The sequence below is a fragment of the Genypterus blacodes genome, unplaced genomic scaffold (assembly GCF_046128005.1).
Source record: "Genypterus blacodes isolate CSIRO-AG114 ecotype Tasmania unplaced genomic scaffold, CSIRO-AGI_Gbla_v1 ptg000438l_1, whole genome shotgun sequence".
NCBI lineage: Eukaryota > Metazoa > Chordata > Actinopteri > Ophidiiformes > Ophidiidae > Genypterus > Genypterus blacodes.
Window position 1 is genome coordinate 1,021,440 of NW_027467208.1, and position 16,684 is coordinate 1,038,123.

Genomic DNA, 16,684 nt, shown 5'->3' on the forward strand with positions numbered 1-16,684 from the left:
ATTCATTACAAATAAATTGTCATTGTAAAGTAGCAGATCAGATCAAAGGTTGTGCTGCTATGTTTGGGGATATCTTTGTACAATTGATTACCTTAAGGTGCTAAACTATATTAATAATATTTTGAAGGGAAAGTATGTTTGACTAACTTCTTTTCATATTTAAGCAATATTAGTTTTTCCCCTGATTATTTTGCTGTAGTGTGATTTTAATTAGAATGCTGAGACCATTTCCGACCCAGTTGGGTTTCAGTCTGTCTATAGAAGTGTTAGCTCTCAGTCAAATCACAAATCTGCTCACAGGGGACGTGACAGTGAGTCATGCCTCCTTTTTCCTCCTGGGACATGTTCCTTTTCCTCCAAGCAACTACACACAGACTTAGACTCTCTTAACACACACCTTCTCCGGCACATTCGGTAGACACACACAATCTGTAACACAACAATCTGATCTCCCATCTCCCCCTTAGAGCTGAACTGACAGACGATACCAACAGTACCATCAGGCTTGTGGCTGTTTGAGATGGACCCTCTCTGCCATCTGCCTGGTGCTGTACAGGGACACCCCCACGCCCACTGTGGCCATCGTCATGGCGATGGGACCGATGAGACTGTCTTGTGGCTGCATGCGGACCTCACCTGAGACCTGCCTCTAAAAACAGGAAGACACACAGACACACACATGTATGACCAGGCCACAGTTGAATCATCACTATGCAAATGTGACACTAAACTAAATAAAGACGTCTATTTACCTAAATGTCTACCTAAAGAATGATGTAACCTTAACTGTTGTGTCTTGGGGAGGTGAATAATTTACCAGTTTTCAGCATAAACAGCACAGCTTCAATAAAGTATTGAAACGAGCTGATATTGAATATAAATGTGTGCTAAAGGTGATAAATAATACAATATTTCAGCTTCAAGCAGCATCAGATAAGAGATGCAGCAGAGTTGAAGGGGTTATGTAACCTCCTAAGATGGGTTTTATAAGCAAACTAAATTATTCATTTCAATCTTTTCCAGTGTTCCATGAGAAATAGCAACATCACAATTCAATCCATGACTTTGATTCGCAGGTTTATCAGTTCGGGGTCTTTGGATGAGGACTTTTTACGGCATTTTGATGTAAAGATTTAAAGTAAAGGTTTCATCACATCCAGACACCAACCTGGAGGAGACGAAAGTATCCTGGCGTCAGTCTTCCCAGTCTGATGATCATCTCTGCTGCTGGATCTTCTCAGATGAGCCAACAACCTTCCTGCAGGACAACAGATCCATCATTTACTCCTCTGGGTCCATCATTTTCACTTTTTCCATTATAAACCCACATTACAGGGAATTATAAAGCTGGAAAAATGTCCCTCTGAACTTGAAAAGGTCAAAAATCTCAAAGCGATACCGCTATGTTCATCAATTCATATTTCAGCCAAGAACAGAAGGAATAACTCAAAGCGTTGCACCATAGAACGACATCATCACTCTCTTGGTTTGAAGTTAACACCTAGCAGGGATACCAAAGAAGCTCCCTTAGTGGATATTCACCTTCACCGACGGCAGCAGCAGCTCAGCACCCACACACGCAGACACCATGTGAAATCCCAGCAAAGCTCGGGCCAAAACAGGCGAACCTGCTGTACTGGAGGAAAGTCCCGTGTTGCACTTCCACACAGCTGCATGAATGTGAAAAGCTTCGGCCTGTCAGGGATGATCTGGTCATCCAGCCAGCAAATGGGAGGGAGCAGAGAGAAGTGGCTTTTGTGCCGCATGTTGCACGCTTGAGGGAACATGTGTGTTAATGTGCTGCAGTAACTTATGTAACCCCAAAACACACAACACAGAAAATGTCTTTAAAATACAAAAACTATAAACTATTAGGGAGAGACAACAGTGAGGCTCCCTTAGATTCATTAGCCTGGACAGAGGTTAATTAGTCAAATAATGAAGAGTTGCCCTTATTCTGATGTTACATAAGGCCTTTGTGTGTCTGTGATGCCACACAGTCTGGCCCCTGTCTCCTCCGCTGGTTTCATAAAAGGAATAAAGATTAGACAGTAAAGTAATCTTACCTCTTAGTTTAGTTATTAGAAAACAAATTGAAGATAAAGTATTGGAACGCTCCTTACAAATAGAAATATGTACTTTTAGATTCACCACGTTTTAATAGTTGTATCTACTATTTGCTCTGTTTTGTGCATATAAACAGTGAGATTGAGATGTGACAGGTTTGTATTCCCACCCGCTACAGGAAGCTGAGGATCAGTCTTTGACAGATACAGGACTGATGTGTTCTGGGTCTTGTTTTGAGGTTCCCACTTCACTGAAAGTTGCTCCCTTGATGGATGCTCTGGACAGTGTTACCTTGATCCCAGCCGGCCCCCGTGCAGCTGTTTTCTGCATGGTCATCACCTGACCAACAAAATGCTAAAAACAGGAAAATATAACAAGAAACAAGTTTGATTTTTACACTCCACAACGCACAGAGTAACCATAGAGATGAGATATCGCTGTTGCTTTCAGGTTTGATCAGTGTTGTGTTAGTAACAGACCTGTGCAGGCTGAATTGCAGCATCGTCATGCTTTGGTTTGGGTCTGGTTGATTCCCTCTGTGCTTTTAATTCCTGTATAAAAAGTGTATCAAGTATATGGTTATTTGAACAGATTCTTTAGTAATAGATGTGACTAGTAGATATTTCTGCAGAAGAGGAAGATCAAACCTGTAGGATCTTGTAGTTTGAAGTCTTGGAAACGTAAGCGTCCCATGTCTTGGCTGCAAGCTGCTCTTGCTTCCACGTGAACTTAATCTGCGATTGAAAACACCATGATTTGAGATGTGCACTATATACTTTGACTTTCCCATATGCTGCTGTGATGAACTGAACTTCTGTAGACTCTTGTCACCTCTTTGTACACAAGTTCCTCCTCTCTGTTGTTGTCTTTCTGGTCTTGCTGCAGGACGTTCATTTCCACTGCAGCGATTGACCTCTTTGCGTCTTCTGTCATCTTACAGGTGGTCTCCAGAGCCTTTTCATCAGGACTGATGGGTCTCACACCATCTAGGACTAGTTCCTCACTGATCTCCTCCCACACCTCACCAACCTACAGATTGTGTGTGTGTTTGTCAGTCAGTTGTCTCACACCCAGCACTGATAATAAGAGGAAAGACATGTCTACCTTCAAGACCAGATATCTCTTGATGATGCCCAAGGTGATGTCATCTCTTCTTGACAATCCAGGAAGGTCCTGATAACCTGAAGGCGAACAATAACAAGTGATGATGCAAGTCCACTGAGATTTCCATATGGCATTTTGCTTAAGCTATACCACCAAATATACTGTAGATATTCTTAAGGTCAGGTAGGCGGAAAATGTCATCCAATTTAAATCACGAATGATAATAATATAATATTTATTGTCTGAGCCACTGACCTGTTTATGACCTAAATTAAAGTGGCTGCAGTGATGGCTTTATGATATAACATGTTTCCATATGTAGTTTGTTCTTCATTCAATATTATTTTACCAAGTTTGCAGAAGATGGAGTAAATCTTTGATCGCAGGTTCTCAGATATTTCCATCACTGCTGCGCTGGGCACATTAGCAGGAAATGAGAGCTTGATCTCCTGTTGGAGATGACCCTGGAGCGGCCTCGTGGGATCTGAGAGAGCATAGTTACAAGAAAATGGATGTGTGGGAAATTGGTGCGCAGATGAAGAAGTGCAAGTAACTTTGAGAGGAAGAATTAATCACTTCACCGACCCAAAATCCCTCCGTGAGGGTCTCGGCGGACCCCCAGTTCTGCTTCCTCCTCCCTCCAGAGACGCAGCAGCAGCCTGGGTCCTGTCTGGCCACCTTGATCCTTCCAGGTCAGGACATGATGCAGTGTGTTGGGGTTGTCGCATAATTCCAACAAGGTGGCGAGGACGATGCCATGCACGCTTCTGGGGCTCGACTGAGGGAGACATAGAAAGGACTTGGGGTCAAGACTGTGGTGTGTCTCCAGCTGTCTCTGTCTTGAGCCACCACCTCAGGATCCTCAGGCCAGATGGAATACCAAATCCCTCCTGCATATTCTGGATCGCCTCCAGGAACCATTCAGCCCAAATCAGCTACTTACACTGAGTAAGTCCAGCAGAAGAGACGCTCCCTCTTTGATCAAAAAGTAATCTTCTGTGGTGTAGCAGCCCACAATACAGGACCTGGTGGAGCACAAACACACAGAGGGAAACCTCCTCAGCTGCTTTCCTGTCACCAGCCTGCCGGATCTTCCAACACCCACATGCTACACTTAGTCAGTGTTATGACAGAGGAACAGGTGTGTGAGTAAGAGAGACGCGTTAATGTGAGCAGTTGTAGATTACAGATGAGTTTGTTACTAGACATGAATGGTTCCATGAATGTAAGCTGAGCTGTTTGGTGAACTGACCACACACAGTCCACTGTGGAGAGGATGAGCTTATTGTGACCCAGGCCGCTGTAGAATTTGTCTGAGCCTTTCCTCAGAAAGTGCAAGACCATCTCAACTCCCATCGTCCCAAACAGCTCCTGTGGAACAATATTACAGGAGAGCAACAAGACAGCACAAAGAAGTCTTAAAGGAAGAAGAGACGATGTCACTAAGTGTTTCTATCAGGGTCCCCATGTCAGTTGTACCTTTCTGTGTGTATCGCTCTCACACAGTGCTGACAGGATCAGCAGCATGTCTGTCTTAATCTCCATGGTGACTTCATCCTCCTCATCAGGGTTCACTTCCATCTGCATCAGAATTCCTGAAGAGACGGGACTAAGTCTTGAGCCCCCTGTGCACAGCGTGATATTTAAATCAACATACTGATTTGATTTTACCGAGAAGTTGGTTGATGACTCCTTGATGACAGAGGTCCTGGTTAACTGGCTCATCACCAACGGATGTCACAGCTCTCAGCACTCGTATACAATATCGCATCTGAGCCCTCTTACTGCCTCTCCCTTCAGTGCCATGGCAATTCTGAGCATGGCCAAAGTAGGCATCTACAGAAAAACATTAAACAGGACAAATCCAGATTTTTAGTTGGACCCTATTTCTCATGTTTTTGCCATTTATACAGTCTGTGGCACTTTACAATGAGTATGCAGGGCGTCATAGACCTGCTCATGGACACTTTTGGATCTTATGTGTTACCATCTCACCTTGCCCAACACACCAGTCCAGCAGGAACAGCAGACATGTGTTTCCCTGACAGGACATGTAGTCGTCCAAAAGGAGAGGCGCAATGGTGGCCAGGGTGGCCAGTCCCTGGAGTTGCAGCTCCTCCTGCTGGGTGGAGGACCAGTGACGTGAACCTGAGACAGCAGGTGGCTTCACAAGTGTCAGCAGAGCCAGCATCACTCGGCTGTCTCTGAAAAGCTGAGGGGAGGAACGTGAAAGTAAATCAAATGTCGAGCCCAGAATCATCACTCCAATTACTCCAACCCTTGACAGAAGCACTGAATGAGCCTGTGACTGACCTGCAGAGCAGAAAAGTCCTTTGACATAACAACCACCAGATTGAGCAGCAGCTTCTTCATGTGAAAGTCTTCACCCTCGTTATGAAACTTCAGGTTGTGAACCAAAGAATTGTGACTTTTCACTAAAACATAAACAAAGAAACACTGTTGTGATGGAATTCAACCACACAGGAACTGCTGAGATGTATAAGAGAAGCATGGCCTCACACTCTGGGGATGTGACCAAAACCATGAGCTCCTTGGCAAATAAACTCTCCTGGAAACAGAAAACTAAATGTCAAACCCAGGTGACTCATAGGCACATAGACTATGTTTACATATATTGTTGAAAATATAAGTACTTTATTTATTCAATTTACTCACAATGAGCTTGGAGTTTGGATTTTCAGCGACCAAAGTTGTGATCTCAAGGAGATCGTTTCTGAGGTGGACGTCAGAATGTTGTGAACCGTTCAGCATCGAGTGACAAAAAGCTTCTTTCAAAGATCTGTGACACAAATGACACACACACACACACACACACACACACACACACACTCTAATTATAGTACAAAGATGAACTTGTTCCCTCCCCTTCAAACCTTCTCCCCCTTTAGTCACAATTGGAACACTGTTAAACTGTAAGACACTGACACATACATGATACACTCCATGCTGCTGAGCTGAGCAGTGACCTCGTTCTTGTTTCCTCTCTCCAGAAGGTTCCAGAGGATTTCAGAGGAGCAGCACAGGACCCGCCCGGATGGATCCGGCTCATTCATGTGGAGACAGATTGTCTCTGCTCCTTGTGCGTTTAGTATTAAGGCACAGTTCACATCTGTGGTTATAAAATGACATGTGATTAATGATTTAAATCCAGTCCATTGACCTGCTGACACTGACACAAGGACACTTCAAATCACTGTTTTGATTGTGTATGTGGTTGTTATCTGGTAATGAGATGATTTATGCTCTTGAGAGGGAGCTACTCTGTCTAATAATAGAGGTCATCTGTTGGAAAGACTGACAGATTCCCTCCCTTCTTTCTGCATAAAGAGCAGTTGCTGACCAGAAGTGCTTGAGAGGATCTGAAGTGTCTGCAGGAGCTGCAGCTTGATGGCAGGCTGGTTCTCCAGAGAAGCCATGGAGAGGAGCAGAGTCTGAGCCAGACCGCTGTGCTCCAGCAGCTGCAGCCTGAAGCCAGGAGAAGTCGGCTGGAGCCCTGCACAGATCCACCATGGTAAGAGAGTCAAACAAATGAAAGCCTCATCACGATAGAAAGAAAGAAAGATTTGGTGTGGCGGTCTGTACCATCAAGCAGCTGTTGGGGAGCCACACAGCTGTAGAACGACTTCACAGTATCACATATCTGCTGTCTCACATCAGTATCGGACACCCTCATCAGACACCCTGCCAACAGAAACACACCTGTCAATCACATCTGTTTCAAGAACGTGCCACCTTCATCTCCGGACCAAATCTGTGTTTTTAGATGATTGAATTCTCTGCAAATTGATGTTTTAAGTGCACTGAAAACAATGGAAACTTGTAAGGACGGAAACCATCTATTCAGGGACTATAAACAGTACAATACCAATGTGGGTGAGGAACTCTGTGAGGTCCTTTGCATAGGTCAGCTCATCAGACACCTTCTCCCTCAGGAAGGGAAGCCTGTGACAGAAGCAGAGGAACATGCTGATGCTCAGACTTCACACATTGCAATTATCAGTGATTCAATTATCAGTGATTCAAGCTTCATTTAGTTTCTTACCTACAGATATTTAGAGCCTCACACAAAATTGGTATGTATTCATGTTGATTGTTTACTTTCTCAGCACAGATGTTGAGGATTTTAGAGATGCCTGCTAGTTCCTTCAGAAGCTGGAAACAGTTTGGTTCAAGAAGTTCTAACACTTAGTGGTGTGAAACAGAGATCAGTCCCTGGTGACGGAGGGAAGTGATTGGGCAAAGAGTCGTCATGATAAGGAGGTTATTTCTTAGAGAGGAAAATGCTGACAGGGACGATACAGGTGTAGATTAGAGCCTTAGGGATGTTTGGCTGTGTGTGTGTGTGTGTTCCATGAAAGCAAACCTATTTCCACCACCGAATTAGGAGAAAATAATGAGGAAAGATGAACTGTTTTGCCATTGGGAGAGACTTTTAGCAATGAAAATTAGACAAAAATCAGTCAGCTAAGTGCAGAATAAAGGATACAAAGCCATTTCGGCTCCTTTTCAGCAGTTTCTTCAGTCCATAAATGTGCCTTTCCTTCTCAGTAGTCGAAGGGTCCTCAAGAAGACAGATCACCTCACTGAGTTCAGGACATTCAGTGTTCACCTGTTGATGCATTACACCTGACATGAAACTTCATCATCATGCTGGTTCATGCATCCAGCAATGTGATTGTACTGTATGTGTTTTTGGCAGTTGATAGTAACATTGAATGTGTAAAGGTATTAAGCCTTTAACAGATTTTTTCAGAGCTTTTAATTTCATTTGTCTCCCTCTTATGAATTGATTTAGTTATAATTGTGAAGTATAAATACTGGTGTTATATTTGTTTATCTGTTTTCATGGTGCTTGACATGGAACTTGATAAATGAGATAAAAAGCAAAAGCACCTGTTTGAGCCTCTCCTGGTCCAAGCCAAAGGCTGTCACATCTGGTTTTTCTGTTTGGACCACTTCGCCCAAATCCATATGAAATTTTTGAGGAACTACTTGTGCATCAGCTTGTTTCAGTAAAGAAAGAGGAATTCCACACTCTGTCTCTAGACACGTACCTATTAAAGAGGAGCCAACCAGGTGAAAATCGTTATGACATCAGAGGATAGTTTACCTGGCCTGCATAGGTAGGCGTGTCATTGGAGGACAAGATGACGTCATGAGCGTTAACGAACAGGTAAGCACTGTCTGAACAGGAAGACAGCAAGGTGTCCAACTTTGTGTCCTCACTAATCATCAACGTCTACTTGATGACCAATATTTAAGTCACTTTTAGAGGTCAATATAAAGCCAAGAACTTGGTTTGAAGTTAACACCACACATATACACACACAAACACCAGCAATCATAATTCTAAGTTTAATTATTAAAAACCAACAATAGAAAATAAAGTTGACAATGTGAAGCAAAGTTTAGGACAACAGCAATGTGACACTGCTTACAAATACAATTCTGTACATACAATTCACTTTCAGATTCACCACATATTAATAGTTGTATCCTGCATAAGATGTGCCTTGCTATATGCTGTATGTGTGTGTGTGCGTGTGCGTGCATGCAAATCTACTCACTACATGCCTGCATTTGCTGCTTGATTTGGTTAAAACTAAAAATCTTCTCCTACTCTTTGCTGTTTTGTGCATATAAACAGTGAGATAAAGGTTCAATAAAGATGTGACAGGTCTGTATTCACACCCGCTACAGGAAGCTGAGGATCAGTCTTTTATAGACACAGCACTGATGCATTCTGGGTCATGTTGAGGTTCACTTTCCCCCGCTAGTTGCCCCCCTGATGGATGTTCTGGACAGTGTGACCTTCATGCCTGCAGGCCCCTGAGCAGCCGTCTTCTCCATGTTCATCACCTGAGCAACAAAATGCTAAAAACAAAGAAATGTAGAAATGAATACAAGTTGAACTCAAGTAGAAGCTCATAGCCCAAACCTTAGACATTCCTATTCATATCATGTTTTAAACAGTTTCTTTGTAGACTTTCCTGAAAACCTCATTACATCCTGAAAATGATCACGCCTGTAGCGCCTCCTACTGATAGCATCTCATTAGGGGAAACCTTAGCCTCAAAGCCTCAAAAATACCAACATATACCACAGGGGGCGTCATTATCTCAGTTAACCATGTGTCATAGCAACTGTGGAATGAGTGGTGGAGGCAGGACTTTGAATCCAATCCTATCCTATTGGATGAATGATGTCACAGTTGATATGAATGTACCCACCCCAGCAATCCCCTATGATGACATCATGAATGAAAAACCATTTAAATTGAGCTAAATGTGTGGTGTTAGTGACAGACCTGTACAGGCTCAGTGGCAGCATCCTCATGCTTTGGTTTGGGTCTGGATGAGTCCCTCTGTGCTTTTACTTCCTGTATAAAATTAAAAAGTGCTTGTTGAAGTAGGTTATTTATTAAGAGATATTATTGGTGGATATGTGAGCAAAAGAAAAAGATCAAACCTTTAGGATGTTGTAGTTTGAAGTCTTGGAGACGTAATGGTTCCATGACTTGGCTGTAAGCTCCTCTTGCTTACGGCTCAACTTTATCTACGAGACAGGAAACACCAGATTCAGCCGTGAGTGATCTATTAAGATGAATCTCTTACCATCCCTATGCTGACGAAAACTCAACTCTTCCTGTCCTTCCCGACAGCATGCCTCACTAATATTTCAGCCTAAAATGAAGGACCAGCATCTTTAGCTCAACCTATCAAAGACTGAGCTCCTTGTCATCCAAGCCAATACTTGCATACGACCACCAATCAGCAACTTGACCCACAAAGTCCACCAGAAAGTTGGGTGTCACAGTTGATAACCGACTAAACTTCACTGAACACGTTGCTTCAGTATCTCGGTCATGCAGATTTGCCCTGTACAACATCAGACTCTTGTCACCTCTTTGTACATGAGCTCCTCCTCTCTGCTGTCGTCTTTCTGGTGTTGCTGCAGGATGCTCCTTTGCTCTGCGGCGACCCTCCTCGCTGTGTCCTCTGCTATCTTACAGATGGTGCTCAGAGCCTCTTCATCAGGACTGACGGGTCTCACGTGATCTACGACCAGTTCTCTGCCGATCTCCTGCCACACCTCACCAACCTACAGCACCATGACAACATTCATTTACATCTAGCACTGATAATTAAGAGGACATTAAGAGGACAAGAGACATTTCTACCTTCAAGTCCAGATATCTCTTGATGATGCACAAGGTGATGTAATCTCTTGTTGACAATCCAGGAAGGTCCTGAAAACCTGAAGGTAAACAATAACAAATTGCAATTTCTCATATGGCACATATGCTTAAGTTATACTGAGAAATATTATTGCTGCAGTGATGTCATGTAGTGGGATTTTCAAATCTATAACATGATTTCATATGCAGTTTCTTCATCCATTATTATTTTACCAAGTTTGCAGAAGACAGAGAAAATCTTTGATCGCAGGTTCTCAGATATTTCCATCACTGCTGTGCTGGGCACATTAGCAGGAAATGAAAGCTGGATCTCCGGTTGGTAATGACCCTGGAGCGGCTTCTTGGTATCTGAGAGCATGAATACAAGAAAATGAAGAAGTGCAAGTAACTTTGAGAGGAAGAATCCCTTGACGTTAGTTTACTGACCCATAATCCCTCCGTGAGGGTCTCGGCGGACCCCCAGTTCTGCTTCCTCCTCCCTCCAGAGACGCAGCAGCAGTCTGGGTCCTGTCTGGCCACCTTGATCCTTCCAGGTCAGGACATGCTGCAGTGTGTTGGGGTTGTCACACAATTCCAACATGGTGGCGAGGACGATGCCATGCACGCTTCTGGGGCTCGACTGAGGGAGACATAGAAATGATCAAGACAGTGATGGCTACATTTAGGAGCCTATAGACAGTGTCTCAGGCTGTCTCTGTCTTGAGCCACCATCTCCAGGTCTTTCTTGGGTGATCCTCAGGCCAGATGGAATATCAAATCCTTCCAGCATATTCTGGGTCGCCTCCAGGAACCATTCAGCCCAAATCAGCTACTTACACTGAGTAAGTCCAGCAGAAGAGACGCTCCCTCTTTGATCAAAAAGTAATCTTCTGTGGTGTAGCAGCCCACAATACAGGACCTGATGGAGCACAAACACACAGAGGGAAACCTCCTCAGCTGCTTTCCTGTCACCAGCCTGCCGGATCTTCCAACTCCCACATGCTACACTTAGTCAGTGTTATAACAGAGGAACAGGTGTGTGGGTAAGAGAGACGCGTTAATGTGAGCAGGTGTAAAGATTACAGATGAGCTGTGACTACACACGATGAGAATAAAATATGTCTTGCTATGTAACACTACACACTTACTGGTATGTTTAATTTTAATCTTTGAAATTCATTAATGTGAGCTGAGATTGAAGTGAACTGACCACACACAGTCCACTGTGGAGAGGATGAGCTTATTGTGACCCAGGCCGCTGTAGAATTTGTCTGAGCCTTTCCTCAGAAAGTGCAAGACCATCTCAACTCCCACCGTCCCAAACAGCTCCTGTGGAACAATATTACAGGAGAGCAACAAGACAGCACAAAGAAGTCTTAAAGGAAGAAGAGACGATGTCACTCTGTGTTTCTATCAGGGTCTCCATGTCAGTTGTACCTTTCTGTGCATGTCGCTCTCACACAGTGCTGACAGGATCAGCTGAATGTCTGACTTAATCTCCACTGTGACTTCATCCTCCTCATCAGTGTTCGCTTCCATCTGCATCAGAATTCCTGAGGAAACGGGACTTAGTCTTGACCACCCTGCCGATATTATGCACGTTTAAGTCATGATACCGATTTAAGTCTGTTTACCCAGAAGTTGGTTGATGATTCCTTGATCGCAGAGGTCCTGGTTAACTGGCTCATCACCAACGGCTGTCACAGATCTGAGCACTCTGATGCAATATCGCAGCTGAGCCCTCTTACTGCCTCTCCCCCCAGTGCCATGGAAACTGTGACCTTGGCTAAAGTATGCATCTACAAAAGGAAGGAAGAGGAGGAATGGACTGATTGATCTGATCCAGCTTACTATCTATGACGACATCTATAACAGTTTTCAATGAGTATGCAGGGCGTCATAGACCTGCTCATGGACACTTTTGGATCTTATGTGTTACCATCTCACCTTTCCCAACACACCAGTCCAGCAGGAGCAGCAGACATGTGTTTCCCTGACAGGACATGTAGTCGTCCAAAAGGAGAGGCGCAATGGTGGCCAAGGTGGCCAGTGCCTGGAGTTGCAGCTCCTCCTGCTGGTTGGAGGACCAGTGACGTGAACCTGAGCGGCCCTCATGGGAGACAGCAGGTGGCTTTACAAGTGTCAGCAGAGCCAGTATCACTCGGCTGTCTCTGAAAAGCTGTGGGGAGGAACGTGAAGGTAAATCAAATGTCCGGTCCAGAATCATCAACACTTGACACGAAGCACTGAATGAGCCTCTGACTGACCTGCAGAGCAGAAAAGTCCTTTGATATCACAACCACCAGATTCAGCAGCAGCTTCTTCATATGAAAGTCTTCATTATTGTAGCTAAGCTTCAGGTTGTGAACCAAAGAATTGTGACTTTTCACTAAAACATAAACAAAGAAACACTGTTATGATGGAATTTAACCACACAGGAACTGCTGAGATGTATAAGAGAAGCATGGCCTCACACTCTGGGGATGTGACCAAAACCATGAGCTCCTTGGCAAATAAACTCTCCTGGAAACAGAAAACTAAATGTCAAACCCAGGTGACTCATAGGCACATAGACTATGTTTACATATATTGTTGAAATTATCAAACTACTTCATATAACCTGTCCAGTACTCACAATGAGCTTGGAGTTTGGGGTTTCAGCAATGAGAGTTGCGATCACAAGGAGATCGTTTCTGAGCTTGATGTCAGAATGTTGTAAATCATTCAGCATCACTTGAAAAAAAGCTTCTTTCAAAGATCTGTGACACAGAAGAATGTTTGTTTCAAAATAAGTTTTTACAAAGTTATTCATTAACACTGCTAAATTGTGCAAACTTGTGGCATTTCTGGATCGATGGAAGCTAATGTCTTTATAGATAAAAGCTCCATCATCTTAGACCTTCAACGTGATGAATTTCTAGAAATTAACTTGTTACTTTTCCTTCAAACCTTCTCCCCCTTTAGTCACAATTGGAACACTGTTAAACTGTAAGAGACACATACATGATACACTCCATGCTGCTGAGCTGAGCAGTGACCCCGTCCTTGTTTCCTTTCTCCAGAAGGTTCCAGAGGATTTCAGAGGAGCAGCACAGGACCCGCCCAGATGGATCCGGCTCATTCATGTGGAGACAGATTGTCTCTGCTCCTTGTGCGTTTAGTATTAAGGCACAGTTCACATCTGTGGTTATAAAATGACATGTGATTAATGATTTAAATCCAGTCAATTGACCTGCTGACACTGACACAAGGACACTTCAAATCACTGTTTTGATTGTGTATGTGGTTGTTATCTGGTAATGAGATGATTTATGCTCTTGAGAGGGAGCTACTCTGTCTAATAATAGAGGTCATCTGTTGGAAAGACTGACAGATTCCCTCCCTTCTTTCTGCATAAAGAGCAGTTGCTGACCAGAAGTGCTTGAGAGGATCTGAAGTGTCTGCAGGAGCTGCAGCTTGATGGCAGGCTGGTTCTCCAGAGAAGCCATGGAGAGGAGCAGTGTCTGAGCCAGACCGCTGTGCTCCAGCAGCTGCAGCCTGAGGCCAGGAGAAGTCGGCTGGAGCCCTGCACAGATCCACCATGGTGAAAGAGTCAAAACAAATGAAATCCCTTATCTTGGAAAGGAAGGAAGGGGGGTCTACTAATCTATCAGTCAAAAAGAAAAGAATGAAACAAAGAATGACAGAAAACACAACCCTGCCACCACAGAAGCCAGGAGAGGGCGTCACCTAGTGAAAGTCTAGAAAACCGGCTGTCAGACTGCAGAGAACGAGCCCCGGGTTTGGTGTGGCGGTCTGTACCATCCAGCAGCAGTTGGGGAGCCACACAGCTGTAGAACGACTTCACAGTGTCACATATTTGCCGTCTCACTTCAGAATCTGACACCCTCATCAGACACCCTGCCAACAGAAACAGAGAAACTGTCAATCACGTCCGTCAGGAGGATGCCACCTTCATCTCAGGACCTAATCTGTGTTTTTGGACAATCCAGCCATTTACATGAGAGGGTATTCCATCACAGTAAACATCTGGGTGAATGTGAGGTCAATGGACTGCACTTATTGACCTCTGATTACTTGTATAGCGCTTTGAATAAAAGTACTACTGCCTTGAATTGAACAAGGAACCAGGGAAGGGACTATTTAAAGTATAAGTACCAATGTGGGTGAGGAACTCTGTGAGGTCCTTTGCATAGGTCAGCTCATCAGACACCTTCTCCTTCAGGAAGGGAAGCCTGTGACAGAAGCAGAGGAACAAGCTGATGCTCACACATTGTCACACATTATGATAATCTGTGATTCAAGCTTCATTTAGAGTTTCTTACCTACAGATAGTTAGAGCCTCACACAAAATTGGTATGTATTCAGGTTGATCCTTCACTTTCTCAGCACAGATGTTGAGGATTTTAGAGATGCCTGCTATCTCCCTCAAAAGCTGGAGACAGTTTGTTCAAGAAGTTCTAACACTTAGTGGTGTGAAACAGAGATCAGTCCCTGGTGACGGAGGGAAGTGATTGGGCAAAGAGTCGTCACGATAAGGAGGTTATTTCTTAGAGAGGAAAATGCTGACAGGGACGATACAGGTGTAAATTAGAGCCTTAGGGATGTTTGGCTGTGCGTGTGTGTGTGTGTGTGTGTGTGTGTGTGTGTGTGTGTGTGTGTGTGTGTGTGTGTGTGTGTGTGTGTGTTCCATGCAAATCTATTTCCATCACTGAATCAGGGGACAATAATGAGGAAAGATTGACTGTTTTAGCCTTGGGTGAGAGTCTAAAAGCAGAATAAAGGATACAAAGCCGTTCTGGCTCCTTTTCAGCAGTTTCTTCAGTACAAAGATGTGCCTGTCCTTCAAAGTCATCTTTAACACAAGCATAGGGTATGACACCAATGTAACATCGCAAATTCAGTCGGATTAATTTAGCAAAAAAACCGAATGATATACAATTTCAAACTTACAGTCAAAGGGTCCTCAAGAAGACGAATCACCTTACTGAGCTCAAGACATTTAGTGGTGACCTGTTGGTAGATCACAGCTGACATGAACATTCAGGCTCATGCTTGTTTGTCAGTGTGTGACTTCTGCAACCCTACTTGAGACAGAACCACTCAAACCCACTTTTAGTCACAAATTGATTATGGACCTCCTGAATTTAAGACATATCTGACCCAAACACATTGATCAATATGGACAGGCAATCATCATTTGTATTCACAGACCATGGGTGTGTTCACATAACTGAGAGGATGGACGTGCATTTTGTGTGATTTAGATAGATATTAGAAATGAAAATATGGCTCACTGGCCTTTTTTAACTTTGTGTTTAAACATGTTGTCAATTAAGTTTTAATATAATCGAATCAAATTGAAATCATCAACACTCCAAACCAAAGTTATTTAGTGTTCAATAGAATTTTCTAACAATTTTAAACCTTTTTTTAGCCTCTAGTATTATACTAACTGCTGTCAGAGGGTCTATAAAACGATAATTACTTTTAGCAGTTAATAAACACTTAAGAAAAGAGCATAACATACCTCTGATACATGCTGTCTTGTGTGTGGTGTTGTTTGTCTCATGACAGGAAGTTCTGGTCTTCTTCTTTGCACAACTTTGCCCCAATCCATTTGGAAATTTCTACGAAAAAAACTACTCGCGTGTCGACTTCTTACTTCAGCCAAACATTTCTCGTTCACTAGCTATTTCCCCTAAATAAAGTCTGGTCCCGTCTGTGGGTTTGTCTTAGAGAGAGCAGCTCGCTTAGATACCGTTTCTGAGCTGCAAACGCCAGCTCGTGAAGTTCATTTTCCTGCCTCATCGAATGACAACATCCCACCGAATCCGCCTGCTGATTAGCAACACAACTCCAGTAAAATTATCTATCAAAAAAGACATCAGTTGTCCTCGTTTCCCCCTGAATGCCTGTGAACGCGTACTGATGTTACTATAGTTACAGTGTAGTACGGCGAACAGGAGAGCTCAATATATATCAAGAACGAAACGCCCATTTGCCCCAGTCACGGACCAATTCCCAGAAGTACCTGGGTGTGGGTTTATCCTCTTGGAAATACCGCTGTACCCTTAAAATACACGTTATAGAGACAAATGTCCATAATTGTGAATATGTTATCTTGCAAATTTAACGTCTTCACAAAATACATTTGATGATGGCTTCCGTCGTCAAAGCAATGAAACACCACAGTTTAAACATAGAACAAAAAAAACAAAAAAAACAATCTAATGAAATAGATACATATATTTCTATTTACTGAATAAATAAAAAAGAAAGAAAAATATTGCAGTACAAATAAAAACACCTTGC

At 43.4% G+C, this 16,684-nt stretch overlaps 2 protein-coding genes across 2 annotated transcripts; both read right to left on the minus strand.

The window, feature by feature from the left end:
- Positions 1-2,151: 2,151 nt before the first annotated feature.
- On the minus strand, positions 2,152-8,425 carry LOC142989784 (cilia- and flagella-associated protein 69-like). The gene is given in 22 exon segments (XM_076139472.1): positions 2,152-2,421; positions 2,547-2,618; positions 2,715-2,801; positions 2,899-3,096; positions 3,172-3,248; positions 3,521-3,655; positions 3,757-3,949; positions 4,115-4,196; positions 4,424-4,542; positions 4,651-4,766; positions 4,843-5,007; positions 5,167-5,383; positions 5,485-5,606; positions 5,692-5,740; positions 5,848-5,971; positions 6,124-6,301; positions 6,533-6,751; positions 6,754-6,873; positions 7,058-7,134; positions 7,235-7,344; positions 7,679-7,801; positions 8,303-8,425. Coding segments are annotated over 22 exon segments (2,871 nt in total). The 3' UTR covers positions 2,152-2,256.
- Positions 8,426-8,599: 174 nt separating this feature from the next.
- Positions 8,600-16,301, minus strand: LOC142989764 (cilia- and flagella-associated protein 69-like). The gene is made up of 23 exons (XM_076139436.1): positions 15,900-16,301; positions 15,323-15,382; positions 15,159-15,224; positions 14,695-14,804; positions 14,528-14,604; positions 14,099-14,269; positions 13,782-13,934; positions 13,373-13,550; positions 13,005-13,128; positions 12,844-12,892; positions 12,637-12,758; positions 12,317-12,548; positions 12,004-12,168; positions 11,807-11,922; positions 11,580-11,698; positions 11,207-11,288; positions 10,817-11,009; positions 10,604-10,738; positions 10,373-10,449; positions 10,096-10,293; positions 9,661-9,747; positions 9,500-9,571; positions 8,600-9,066 (listed from the first exon to the last, which is right to left on the minus strand). The coding sequence occupies exons 1-23, from the start codon at positions 15,987-15,989 to the stop codon at positions 8,953-8,955; spliced, it is 2,790 nt and encodes a 929-aa protein (XP_075995551.1). The 5' UTR covers positions 15,990-16,301; the 3' UTR covers positions 8,600-8,952.
- Positions 16,302-16,684: the final 383 nt, after the last annotated feature.